General features: G+C 55.2%; 2 protein-coding genes across 4 annotated transcripts in view; both read right to left on the reverse strand.

Moving 5' to 3' along the window:
* On the reverse strand, positions 1-3,771 carry BHLHA15 (basic helix-loop-helix family member a15). The gene is made up of 2 exons (XM_064593306.1): positions 3,680-3,771; positions 1-3,007 (listed from the first exon to the last, which is right to left on the reverse strand). The coding sequence occupies exon 2, from the start codon at positions 2,952-2,954 to the stop codon at positions 2,391-2,393; it is 564 nt and encodes a 187-aa protein (XP_064449376.1). The 5' UTR covers positions 2,955-3,007; positions 3,680-3,771; the 3' UTR covers positions 1-2,390.
* Positions 3,772-4,998: 1,227 nt separating this feature from the next.
* Positions 4,999-13,583, reverse strand: part of LMTK2 (lemur tyrosine kinase 2) — an 81,215-nt gene continuing 72,630 nt past the window's right edge. For 2 of the 3 annotated variants that reach the window (XM_064593307.1, XM_045875817.3), the window contains exons 12-14: positions 10,204-10,336; positions 9,699-9,941; positions 7,264-8,751 (exon numbers count right to left, since the gene is read on the reverse strand). In XM_064593307.1, the coding sequence (XP_064449377.1) occupies positions 8,723-8,751; positions 9,699-9,941; positions 10,204-10,336 (405 nt within the window). In that variant the 3' untranslated portion in view covers positions 7,264-8,722. Of the gene's footprint in view, positions 5,961-7,263; positions 8,752-9,698; positions 9,942-10,203; positions 10,337-13,583 lie in introns of those variants that run through there. The other variant, XM_064593308.1, reaches the window with a different exon arrangement.

Here is a 13,583-nt window from a genome sequence, read left to right on the forward strand (position 1 = left end):
TGCTAGTTCTTTTTATTGCTACCTTGTGATGAAAACGCACAGTTCCCCATGAGTGTCCAGCCTGGGGCCACAGTAGCAGTCGTGGGAGAATCTTTTAATTTTGTTTTATGACACAGCATTGGTTTCATTAGTACTCTGAAGGGACCGTTAGGAGAAATCAAAGCAGATTTGGGTCACTTAAGAAACATTTTTACCACAATTACAGCAGGGGCACTGGCCATTCAGTTCCGGGTAGGTTTTCCCACACAGAGAAGTCGCAGTTCTGGTTTCTGGGCTCCAGTCCGCGGGGATCTCGGCCTTCAGAGCTCACGCAGGTCCGGTCTGCAGGTGGGTGCGAGGCCCGGGGCTGGGGGGTCGCTGGCTTTGGGCGCCCTTGCAGGGCAGGAAGGCCCAAGACAAAGGCCGAGGGAGCAGACCCAGCAGCAGGCCTCACTGGCCCGTCACCAGACCCTTCCCCTCCCCTGCCCCCCATATTTAACACCCCAAAGCTCCACTGGGACCTTTAAGGGTCTTTTGTGATGAGGCCACAGGGGAAGAAGAAGGACCAGACATCTGGGCCCAGGTCACCCTCTGGGAGGCAGAGCGGATGCAGGTGCCAGTCTGGGACAGAAGGAGCTCTGAAAGCTGTCATCTGCAAGGTGGTGACCCACAGACCCTCAGACCACCCCTGGTCATCGGGCACGGCCTCCCGGACAGAGCCTCTGCTGGGCGCCCCCCGCCCCCGGTGCCCTCAGCTCAGTCTGTTGGTTCCTTCAGCCAGTTCGGGGGTGCACTGAGCTCTGCAGGCCTTGTGTTGGGTCCCGGCCGGCAGGGCACCCACAGGAAGCGTGGGCCCCATCAGTCCCGAGCTCCAGGCGGCCCCCGACCTCGGCTCCCATCGGCAGGATGTCCTGACCATGGACTTTCCCGAGTGGCCGCCTCCGAGGGGCAGGCCAGGAGCACCTGGGTCCCCACCTGACCATGCTGAAGGATGGCTGGGGCCAGACCGGGCCTCCCAGGGCCACCCTCCAGAGGGCCTGGCATGGAGCCTGCGGAGGGTCCAGCCAGCGTCTGGCCTGGAAAGTGAGGACCAATGGGGCTAATGGCTGTTCTGCTCCCTGCTGTCCTTGACGTTGACACCAAGCCTGGCAGTGGATTAAGCGACAGGGGCCGGGACCACCGGGGTTGGGAGGGCGGGAGGCGGCCCTCCGCTGGGGCAGCCCTGCTCCCATGCTGCTCGGGCCCCCACCCAGGAGGGGCTTGGCCCCCCAGCGCCTCGGGGACAGCTCTGGCCTCATGCCAGGCCACCCCTGCCCTCCCCACAGCCCCTGTCACTGGGGTTCCTGCCTGAGGCTGCCAAGGTTGCCCTGGCCCCTCCCCCTACTGGCTGTGGGCACAGGGATGAGGGAGGAGAGATGCCGGGGGGCGTTGAGGGCGAAGTCGCCAAGCCTGTCGCCACAGAAGGAAGCTTGGCCCGAGGCGGCCAGGGACCTGCCAAACTGCCCGGGCCCGCCTTGAAGGAGCAGCACCAGGTGGGGGAGGGCAGCTCCTGCCAGCCCAGGCTCCTTCCCACAGGAGAGCCCTGCCGGGCCCCCAACTCCAAGCAGGGCCCAAGAACACCCTGAAGATCTGTCAGACTCTGCCACTGACATGACCCCGGCAGTGACCAGTATGATGGGTGGGACGCGGAGGGAGGCAGCGACTCCCAGCCCCCCTCCCAGACCTGTCTCCGGCCCCGCAGTGCCAGGCCGCGTGCCCCTCCGCAGTCAGGGGCCCCCACCCAGGCGGAGGGAGGAAAAGGTCCGAGCCGCTCTTCCTGCCAAGGTCCCTTTAGAAGTAATTTGAGGTAATCGGATTAGTATTTCTAGGGGTTTTGGGGTTTCTGTCGGACACATGCTGAATTACACGCATCCATCATGTCGGCTTAGCCACACTCCGTGGCCGTGGGCTCTGCTTGCTCTGTGCCTCAGTTTACCCCGAATGAGGAGGCTACATCGCAGGCTGGAGGAGGACCCTCCCGGGGCCTGGGCCTCCGCAGTTACTGGGGAAACTTACCCAAACTGACCTTTTCCTGGAATCTCCCCTTGCCTCAGGAGGGAGTTGGGAGTGAAGAGAATTTAGTTACAAAGGCCTGTCCAATGGGGCCCTAGTCAATTAAAAAGCAGGTCCTGGGACCTCTGCGGAGGTTTGGGCCTCAGGCGGCCCAGAGCCATGGCCTGGACCAGGCCACTCACTGGTCTGGTCCCCTAGAGGCCAGCCGTGCTCCGCGGAGGCAGCTGAGTGTTCAGGGCAAATGGAGCCACCGCCGGGGCCCACGTCCACGCGGGGTGTCGCCACCAATCCGGGGCTCTTGGCGCGGAGGCAGCGGGGCCGGGGGGAGCGGGCCCGGCCGCCGACCCCCAGGCCGGGCGCTAGGAGCCCTCTCGGAAGCTGTGGATCTGCGTGGAGTACCTCTGCAGGTGGCCCTCGGGCTGGGGCTCCGCGGCCCCCAGCGCGCCCCCAGCCACCTGCTGCTGCTGGTAGAGCTGGTAGAGCTTGGGGCCCGGCCCGTCCAGGCCTGGCAGGCGACCGCTGGACATAGTCAGGATGGTGGAGGTCAGCGACTTGATGTAGTTCTTGGCCAGCGTGAGCGTCTCGATCTTGGAGAGCTTCTTGTCGGCCCGCACGTGCGGGATGACCTCCCGCAGCGCCTGGAAGGCGTTGTTCAGCTTGTGCATGCGCTGCCGCTCCCGCTCGTTGCTCTCCAGCCGCCGCTGGACGCTGCTCTCCCGCCGGCCACCCGGCCCCGAGGGCCCCGGCCGCCGGCGCCCGCCCTCCGCCCGCGCCCCCTGCGCCCGCGCCGTCCTGCCCCGCAGACCCCTGGCCAGCTCCAGCCCCGACCCCTGCTGGGGCCGGTCCGGGGTCCGTTCCCCCGCGGTGGCCTCTGTGTCCTGCGGGGGCAGCCGGCGCCTGGGGGGCCGGTTCTTGGTCTTCATGGCTCCAGGCTAGTTGTCCCCGCAGGTGCTGGCTCTCAGGGAGGCCCTTGGAACTGAAATCCAGAACACAGGCCACCCTGTGGTCACACGGCAGGCGGGTGGGTGCTGAGGACGCCCAGCGGACACTCAGGGCAGCCGTGCCCGTCAGCCCCTGGCTGCCCAGTGGCAGCTGCCCACTTAGTGCACAGTGACCCCAGGCCCTTTCCCCCTCCCACGTGGAAGCCCCGAGCCGAACCCCCACCCACTCCCGTTTGACCTCACGGTGATCCCTCAGACTTTTCTCTGGTGCCCCCTCTCAACTCGACATGGGCTGATCCCCGGCACTTTCCCTGGCCCCCCGCTCCTCCCTGCCCCCCGAGCTTCGGGGGCCTTCAACACTTTTCTCAGACCACCCAGAGACGTGGCGGGACGCTAGCTGGGCGCAGGGTGGGCCTGGGGTTGCCGCGCCTCCCATCTGCCCTGATGGACGGGCGCCCGCTCCAGCCGCCTGCCTGACCCGCGGCCCGCTGGATGTCACCCACGCAGGGGAGGCACTGGGGCCAGAACCGCTGCGGACATGGGGCAGCTGTCCGCGGTCAGAGGTCGACAGTGGCCCGAGCCTGCCACAGCCCCCGGTCCCACCACGTGGGCGGCCCCCCCGCTCCCACCCCCTCACCGCGACCCCACCAGGACCCGCCGCTCGGTCCTCTCCCTCGGCCCCGCCGGGATCCCCCGCCCCCACTTACCTGGAGATCCGCAGCTGCACGCGCCGGGGCTGCCCACGGGGGACAAGGACACGTCGCTTTAGCCGCCCCGGGCGGGGCCGAGGCCGCATGTAAATGAGCCCGCGGGGCGGGGCCGGGGCGGGGCCGGTGTGAGCGTGTCCCTGCCCGGCGGCGGGGGCGGGGGCGCACCTGCGGGCGGGGAGGCGGGGCGGCGCCCCCCTCGCTCCCGGCGGCCGGGGCCTGCCCGCCGCGCGGAGCCCGGGTCTGAAGCCCATTCGGCGGAGGGGGAGACTGAGGCGTCCGCGAGCCCGCGCGCGCGGAGGGAAGCCCTGCGACAGCGCCTGGCCGCTGCACCTGGCCTTGAGGTGAGGGCTCGGAACGCGAGCCGAAGCCCGAAGAAGCGCTGGCGGAAAAGCCATTTTGCAGCAACACTAGCTTCTCAAAGGGGCAGCAGCCGCCGGGGGCCTCGCGAGCCCCCCCGCCCCCCAGCTCTCCGCAGGGCGGCAGGTCCAGGGGCGAGTGGGCGGAGCCCTGCCCCGCGGAGCGCCTGCTCGGCCGCTGCGCGCGGGTCGCGGGGACCTACGCGGCCCTCGGTCTCACGAGGTCTCCCGCGGGGCCAGGGGTGCTCAGCTTGGGCTCAGACCCGGCTTCCATGATCGCCGGCCTGCCTGCCTCAGTTTCCTTACCCTTCACAGCAGCATGAACAGGTGTTAAAAGCAGCCCCTGGCTTAGGGGTTCTTCCAGGCTGACGGGGCGCACCTGCAGCGCCGTGAGGTCCCGCGTGGGCCTGGCCTCCCGCCCGTGGGCCCAGCAGGACCAGGGTCCGCGCTGACCTCGCACTTCCCCGAGGGGCTCACAGGGGTGCTCCTAGTCTCCATCTGGCCGCGGAGGGGCTCGGGGGAGTTGGTGTGACCGAAGTCGGGGCCAGGCCTGCTTGGTAGGAGGCCGTTACTGCGCTCTGGGCGGCTGGGACAGGCGAGCGAGGGCCACTGAGGGAGGCTGGTGCGGAGCGGATTAGCCTCTCGGCTTAGAGCTCAGCAGAGGCTGCATCTCAGAAGCTACAGTGCTTCCGAAACTCATCAATAAAGGCTTCCGATTACAGAAGCACCTTGAGGAGGCCCAAGCATGACATTTGCAAGTTCAGTTTTTCAGTGATTACACAGACTTCCGTGTTCTCAGGAGCGTGGGGGATGCAGGTCATGGAAAAGGGCGCGCTTTCTCTAGGGACCCAGGGCCACTGGCTGCTAGTGCCCGCGGCAGGGCAGTGCCAGGCCACCAGGCCACCAGCCCCGGGCCTCACAGAGCAGCGGGAAAACCAGGAAAGAAACGCAGCAACAGAGTTTATAAATATATAACTATATTTATTTTGAATATTAAATAGTTTTTAAATTACAAGCAATTTATTGAATCACACTATGCATCAATATACAGTAAAAATCTTACAATTTAAAAATGTACACAATTTAAACTGAACGTTCATTAGCTGTGATATTGCCGTGAACCTCTCACAACTGTGTTAAAGCACAACAGGGAAGCCGCGTGGGTGGGACTGCCCCATGGGCCCCGCCGCAGACCGGACTCAACAGGGGATGCTCGCACCGCCCGCTGGGAGGCCTGCCCGCGCTTGTGTGAGCCTGAGCAACCTAGTTCAAGCCATTTGGGTAACAGGCTGTTGGTAGCTCAATACTGTCTGCACATCTGTCAGAACTTACGCGTGCACTGAAGAGTCTCTTCGTTAGCAGCCCAAACTGGAGCCAGCCCCGCTACTGTCAGGAACATTGTTCACGAGACTGAAATCTGAAGTAACCGAGTTACCCATTCTTATTTTAAGGCTACTTCTCATAGGCTATTCTTCTGAAGCCCCGATCACTGAGCCCAACACTTGGAGCCTAGCACTGGGTTCACGTCCGGAATCGTCAGGCGATGGGCTGAGTCAGGTAAAACCAGGCGCGGCCTCCCTCGCGCCCCGGGCCCTCAGGACTGACATGCAGTAAGTCACTAACCCTACAAGTACCCTATGGAAAATGTGAATAAAGGGAGTGGTTTTGAAAGGCGTTTTACGGCAGCAAGACATACAAAGACTTTTCTAAGATAAAACCCATTTCTATAGAAACAATCACCTGTACGTTTAAAAATAGAACGAATGCTGTTTCCAATTCAGCTTCGCGGAGCTTCTTCACCCTTAAGATGAATGGCTTCTTACCCAGACGCACAGTCCAAGTTCCAGAAGGATTTGGGGAGCACTTTTATTTCTTTTTCTGGCTTATGACAGGATCGTTTGATAACACAAATTAACATCTAGCTAGGAAGGAAGTGAAAGTTCTTTTTATTACAGGATTTAAAATACGTTAACTCCACCAGAGTAGCACTAATTAAAACCTGACAGATTCCAAAGAAGGCCAGGAAAATGCCACTGTGAACCAGGTATTATCAACCTCACCCATATTATCTGGAGAATTCCACTGATTTATTTCATTGCATAACTTATTAGAACAAGTTTGGTCTGAAAACCCACTATTGGTAACCAACGTAGTAAAAAAAAAACAAAAAACAAAACAAAAAAACCCCCAAAAAACAAAAAGAAAACCTGACTTGAACAACAAAGCACATGCTGACACTTCAAAGATGGGCCAAAAATTCTCATCTACATAATTGGTTTCCCGTGTATTGCTTGAGATTTCAAAAGAACATGTTGACTCACGTGTTTATTATAAATATAAAATCTTCCCCACCATGCAACACCACAGTAAGATTTACTACTCCAACCCACCCCCCCAACTCAATGTATAAAATGCTTTCTTTTGGCAATTAATCATGACAGCAAGATAGACCTAAAATAAATTAAAATGGGAATTAGGTTGTTAAAATCTCCTTAATCATAGTGAAAAAGGTACAGCCCCCGAATATCAATAAACTTATCCCGGGCTGATTATACAAGAAGACTATATATTCTATGGATCTGCTTGACTTTTAGTCATTAAATCTGAACTCGTTATAGTTTGAAAAAACTTGTATTAATTATCACCTCTCATGTATCTCTTAACAAAGACTGATAGTTAGATGTAAAAATTCAGGAAACTCAGGAAGTCTTCACAGCAAGAAATTCAGAGTTATGACAGTTTTGGCAAAATCACCTTCTAATGCCCTATTAACTTTTCCTTGTTCAGCTCCCTGCTCACACCAAGTGGAGGGTAAAGGGGGCTCTTTCTCCATTCTGAGTTCTTGCTCTGGAAAGTTATTGCTAGTATAAAACGTTAGTGGAGCGAACTAGAATTGATAATAAAGGTCACAATTTACTTTGTAAACTCTAGCCAGCACACACAACTGCATCTTGCGCTAGGACCAGGGTCGCTGGGATTTCTATCACGCAGCCCCGGGGGACCTGTGTTACGCTGGAGTCGGGGAAGCAAATCAGCACCGAAAACATTTGGGGTGAAGGGCCAGTGTGTGGTGACCACAGACCCGACGCCCGACCCCAGTACACACGGCTTCACGGCGGACATGCCAAGCCTCCTTCAGCACATGCTGCTCTAGGCCCTGGAAACTTCCTGATGTCAAAGCAGAACTCACAGAGTGCAGAATGAGCTCAGCTTTTTATCACGAACACCCAACTCCTGGCAACGTTAGGAGGTGGCGCTGGACACACTCGGTCCTTTTCAAGGCAAGGGGAGAACGTGGTGCTTAAGCAGAAGGGGAGGGTCAGTGCAGATGAGTCCCAGGGCCGCATCCGGGTGGGAGGCCCCGAGCGGGAGGACGTGCTGGCTGCGCAGGCTCGCCGTGGTCTCGCGTCCCTGCTCCCGGCTGCGGGAGGTAGCGAATCTCCTCGGTTAGAGAGCCCGGCCGCCGCGGGCCGTGACGCAGACTGGCTCTTCCAGGAAAATTCCAGGAAAAACTCTGGACGTTATTTGAAAGCTCAACACCCAGTGCGTACAACAGAACGAACTCAGACTGTCCTCGGCAACCAGAGCCCTGCGCGGGCAGCTTCCTCCTCAGAGTTTGGCACCGGCTGAAGGAAGGAGCTACAGGGACACCGAAGGCCCAGCAGCCTGTGCTTCCAAACACTAAGCAGAGGAGCCGGCGTGACGGGAGGTGGCTCAGGGGCCACAGCAGAGCGCGGCTCCCAGGGAGAGGGGCAGGACAGACACCTGGACGTTCTGACCCGAAGCGGAGTTCTGGGGGGGAACCACCTGTCAAGTTTTACCGAAGGGTCTAAGAAAATGGGGGAGCGGGGTGAGAGAATCACACAGAGGGGCTGCGAGACCCTTCAGCTCCTCAGAAAAGCGTCACTTGCTACAAGGAACCTGCGTTATAGAAAGAGACAAACGTATGTTTCATTCGGTCAACAGAACAAAGCAGTCTTTTTGGACTCATCAAAAATATTTCCTATAAGAACAAAAAACACTAACATTCGGAATCATGTATCATTTACGAAAAAGTACCATATGTACAATTCCAACAATTCTAGACAGCAGAACACTCAAAATATTTAAACTTTACAAGTACCATGCAAAGCAAACAAACTTATTATAAAACAGAGAAAGAAATCAAACTAGTGGATAGCACCAGCTTGACCTGCCTTATTTTCCTTGAATAATTTACGATTCTGTACAATATCAGGTACTCTTAGAACACTTATCCACAGTGCAATTACAGAGAGCAATTAGTGATTTCTTTAAAAATAATAAATACGGCTCACTGGTGCCCATTCCCATCGTGCTCCTCTGGGCCCTCACGCACAGAAGGGATGCACAGTGTGGAGGCGGAGAACACCCCACATGGAAAACAACCCCGAGCCTACAGTTCCCCACACACCAGGGCAGGGTCGACGCTCCCCAAGGATGACCAGGGCGCGAGGACCTCGGGCGGGTGAGAGCGGCCCAGGGCCTCCCCCGCCGGACTGCCCGCCGTGGGCACGGAGCCAGCGCGGCTCCGTCCCGGCTGCCTGAGTCTCTCTCCTGGGCCGGGCCCACTGCAGCCGATGTGGAGGGATGTCACTGCTGGGCTCAGTGCAGGAATGCCGCCCTGGGGGAGCAGCCTGGGACCTGGGAGCGCATCCGTGTCCACCTAATCCTTTTCTCCGTCTTCGCTGCTTCCTATTTCAGGGAGAACAAGCAAAGCTGGGTTTGTGAAGTGATCGGCACAGATAAAAATAAGTGTGGACAGCATGTGACCTGCGCTACAGAAAGAGGAACCGAAGCTGGGAGTGGGGCTGCCCGCCACCTGCTCGAGCCGTGGAGCTTCCTGTCACAGCAGCACCTGCCAGACTCTGGCACGCTCTCGCGCACACATCTGCTCAGCTCACACGCCGCTCGGCGTCCGTGCTCAGGGCACAGGAGAAAGTCAGCCCCGATCTCTGACAGATCGCTAGGTAATGGGCATTATCTAATCGGCACAATTAAACAGAGCACGAACACAAATGAAAGCTCTTTATGTTTCATAGTTAGTATTTGAACTGCAAACTTCAAATCAAAAAAAATGTACCTATTAGCATTTATCTTCCAATCGGGTTATGGGGAAAAAAGGATCCATATGTTCAGATAATACCACTTCAAATGCGCCCTGCCCGTGACTTCCCACCCAGGCCTCTGCTATCACACAAGACCAAGACTTAATGGCAAAATCAATATTCCCTGGGAAGAGCCAGAGCACATTTGGGCTCAATCCCAAAATCTCGGGCCAAGTGTTTTTAAGAACGGCTTCTCTCTGGGGGAAAGAAGCAGAGATGGGCGGGGGGTGGAGGGGGTTGTGGCAAAAGGGGAGAAAATAGAACAGAAGGTGGCAGACGCGCTGCAGCCAGGCGCCACCGGGCTGCCTCGCCCCACAGGGGCCGCAAGGGGGCAGCTCGAGTAGCCCGCGGTGTGTGGAGTGACAGAGGCCTACACGTGGGGGACGTGGCTCCGAGAGCGTGCGCTCAGGACTGTGAGGGCCGCATAAAGGATTTTCTTACAATCTACTCTGCAAACACTAGGAAGGCACCAAATTAATAAGCACGCAAGTCCAGCAGGGACGGTCTCCCAGGCTGGCCCCCACCCCCTCTCACCTCCTTGTTCAATGTCCGAGTCAGTAAGGTGTGTGAGAGAAAAGCTGGCGATGTTGGCAGGAGAGATGGAGAATCTGGAATACGGCGGCGCGTGGGGCCAGCTCTGTTCCGCACTCCGGGGCGGTGGAGGCGGTGAGAAGTACTTGGATGTCTGAAGAGAAGGCTTCGAACTAAGAAGGTTACTTGTTGTCTTCGACATAAAAGGGTCGGGGGAGAAGTCATCATCCCATTCAAAGCCTCCACCTAGAAAGAAAAAATAAAAACAGCTCTCCTTTTACAATAGAACAGAGAATTGCGGGGGGCGGGGCGGGGGGGGGGCAAGCACACAGGTCTGCTCCGCAGATCAACCAGAACCAACTTGGGCCTGACAGATTGCAGAGCCGCTCCCGGGTGTCTTAAGAGTGTCATTTAAAACAATCCATGATGTTATCCTCCAAAAAGTTCACCTTATTCACAAAGCACTATTTTTTAGTTTCTTTTTAAACCCATCAGTGAAGTGAGGTACCTTCTTCATCAGTTGAGCTTTCCGAATTGATGCACCTGCTCAGGTAGGGAGAGCCTGAAGAAGGTGCCGGGCTGTTCAACTCGGGGCCACGTGCATCTCCTCCACAGTGCCCCAGCTCTTTGGTTGGGGTCTCCTGAAAAGCCAGAGAGAAATGCCCATCAGCGAAGGCCTGCTCTCCCTCCCCCGCTCCACTGTACACGTAGCAGGCCGGCACCGTGTCTGACTGACAGGGTGGGCTCTGGGCCTGGGGAAGCTGCAAGAGGAACACACAGCCCCGTCTCTCCCACCGAAGCAGCTCTGACACCCGGGCAGAATGCATGCAGCAGCTGCTGGAGGCCTCCGAAAAGTAAACAGTAGCAGGCTGGTTGGGAAAGAATGCCAGAACTCAAAGTACACCAAAGCAGCCGTGGATCTGCTGTCCTCCCACTGCCCCTGCCTCAACAGCTCCGGGCCTGGACCCAGCACAGCTCGAGATCCAAAGTGGCCACTGGGGTGGACAGAGAGAGCTCCAGAAGCCCTTTGGTTCCGGTTCTGAAGCAGGCAGGGGCTCTTCTGACCCTCGGAGGCTGGGGGCGGGGGGGTGGTGGAATTCCACATTTTCCCCCTCCATTCTCTTGCTCCCCAGCCCCGAGCAATCCTGGGGTGACAGGCACCTATATCCTGAGGGAGGTGACCTCCCTCTCCGCCTGGAGGAACTGGGATCCCAGAGAGTGAGAAGCCCAGTGCTTGTCTTCCTCTGTCCAGTGGCATGAAGTGAGCAGCACAGGGTGCTGACGAAAGCCCCAGCTCTTTAGCGGGGGGCGGGTGGGGCAAGACAACCAGAAGTACCAGGGACACAGAGGGAGAGGCTCAGGAAAGCTACCCCATCACGTTTATGAGCTCCCGCCTCACCTCCAAGCTGTGTGTGGTAGAGCTGACTCTCAAGAGCACACCAAAGCTCTAAGAACTGAACTGCAGGGTGGACCACGGCCAAGATCCATCCTGGCCAGTCGGGGGGCACATGCAGAGGACAGATTCAAACAGTACAGCAAAAGCTTTGAAAGGGGAACCCCAATCCACAGAAGGACTGTTAGGACTTGGGACCTGAATCCCAATGGGTCAATGCCTGCTAGAACAAAAACGTCAGCAGTCTCCTGAGAATCTAAACAAGACACAAAGTCTCATAACACACTAAGGATACAGTCTAAAATCAGTCCGGATACAAAGAATCAGGAAACTCTCACTGCACAGGGAAGAAGACAATCTACAGATGCCATGCCAAGGTGACACAGACGCTGGAATTCTCTGAAAGGCTATCATGAAAACGTTCCTACAAGCAAGAGCAAACGTTCTTGAAATGGACGTAAACAGACCAAAGTTTCCGCAAAAGAACAGATGACGAAAATAATAACAAAATGCCAATTTCAAAAATAGAAAAATACAGCAGCTAAAACCTAAAAACCCCATGGATGGACTCAGTATCAGAACGGAGATGACCAAGAGTGAGTGAGTTTGAAGGAGATCAACAGAAATGACCCAATCCGAACAACAATGAAAACTGAAAAAAGCCACGGGGCCAGACACAGCAGTCTGACACTGGCAAGCCAGCAGGAGGGGACTCAGAGCATGATGAAAGACATAAGACTACAGATCAAGACGCTCAGCAAATTTGAAACAGGGTAAATTCAAAGAAATCCATGCCAATAATCAAACTGCTAAGAAGAAAAAGAACTTTTGCAAAGAAAGAAATCCTGGCAGCAATCAGACATAATACTGAGAGAACGGTCAACTCAGAATTCTATATTCAGAGAAAACATCCTTAAGGAATGAGGGAAACGAAGATTATCTTGTCAGTAGGTTTGATTTAAAAAAAAAAAAAAAAAAGGAAAAAAAGGCCAAACAAACTTCTTCAAACAGAAGGGAAAGAATCCTAGAACATCAAAAATGAAAAGAGACAAATGGTAGGGACTGTCTTGGTAAACAGAACCCTATTAGTCTCCCCTTGAGTTTCTTTTATTTTTTATTTCATTAGGTTATGTTAATCACCATACATTACAGCATTAGTTTTTGATCCCCTTGAGTTTCTTAAAACATGTTTGATCACTGGGAGTAAAATGCAGAGCACTGTCTGATGGGGCTTGAGAGTCCGTGCCTGGAATATACCAGACAATGGTAATAAGGTTTCTACATTCCACATGAAATGGTAAAGTGCTGACTCTAAATAGATTGTAAAAAGTCAAGTATGTGTATTGTAATCCCCCAAACCACTACAGAAACTATACTGAGAGAAGATACACAGTAAAAAATGTGACAGATAAATTCAAAGGTAATACTAAAAAATGCTTAAATTACCACAAAGAAGACAGGAAGGAAGGAGGAAGCAAGAACCAGAGGAAGAAACAGTGAACAAAAAAGTACGCCAAAATTCAAACAAGACCAATTTTATTAAATGTAAGTGGCCTAAAACTATCAATTAAAAAGAATTTTTCAGAATAGATTTAAGAAACTCTTTGCTATTCACAAGAAACCAATGTCAACCATAATGATATAATAACACTGAAAGTACAAGGATGAAGAAAGACACATCATGCAAGTACCAATCAAGAGAAAACCATGAGTGGCTACATGAGTATCCGACAAAGGAATACAGAAGGACGTTATATAACAATTAAACAGGTCAGTTCGACCTTTTCAAGAAGATCTGTAGTCATCTTAAATGTCCATGCAGCTAACAACAGAGCCACAAAACAGAGGAAGCACAAATGAACAGAAATGAAGAGAGAGTCAAATCCACAATCGCAGCTGGAGATTTCAAAACCTCTCCCTCCCTCCCTCCCTTCCCCCCTCCCCCCCACCACAGATGGGACTCCCGGCACACAGGAAAATCAGCAGCAGTGTAGAAGAACTGAACACTATCAACCATCTAGACCTGACAGGCTCTTTCTTTCTTTCTTTTTAAAGATTTTTCAAAATTTACTTAAAGGGGGGGGGGGGGGGGAGAGTGCACACACACGTGCCTGAGCAGTGGGAGGGACAGAGGGAGAGGGAGAAGCAGGCTTTCCACTGAGCAGGGAGCCAGATGCGGAGCTCCATCCTGAGACTCTGGGATCATGACCTGAGCCGAAGGCAGATGCTTAGCCGACTGAGCCACCCAGGCGCCCCTAGGCACATTCTTTCAAGTACACATGGAACATTCACCAAGACAGACCATGGCCTGGCTCTAAACAAACCTCTCTAAGTTCAGAGGAACTGAAACCATACCAAACCTGCTCTCTGACCGTAATGGAATTGGCCTAGAAATCAATTAACAGGGGTGCCTGGGTGGCTCAGTGGTTAAGCGTCTGCCTTCGGCTCAGGTCATGATCCCAGGGTCCTGGGATTGAGCCCTACATCGGGCTCCC

This window comes from Mirounga angustirostris, unplaced genomic scaffold (assembly GCF_029215605.1).
Source record: "Mirounga angustirostris isolate CCGP_5_RB_7025 unplaced genomic scaffold, mMirAng1.0.hap1 SCAF_5, whole genome shotgun sequence".
NCBI classification, from domain to species: Eukaryota; Metazoa; Chordata; class Mammalia; order Carnivora; family Phocidae; genus Mirounga; species Mirounga angustirostris.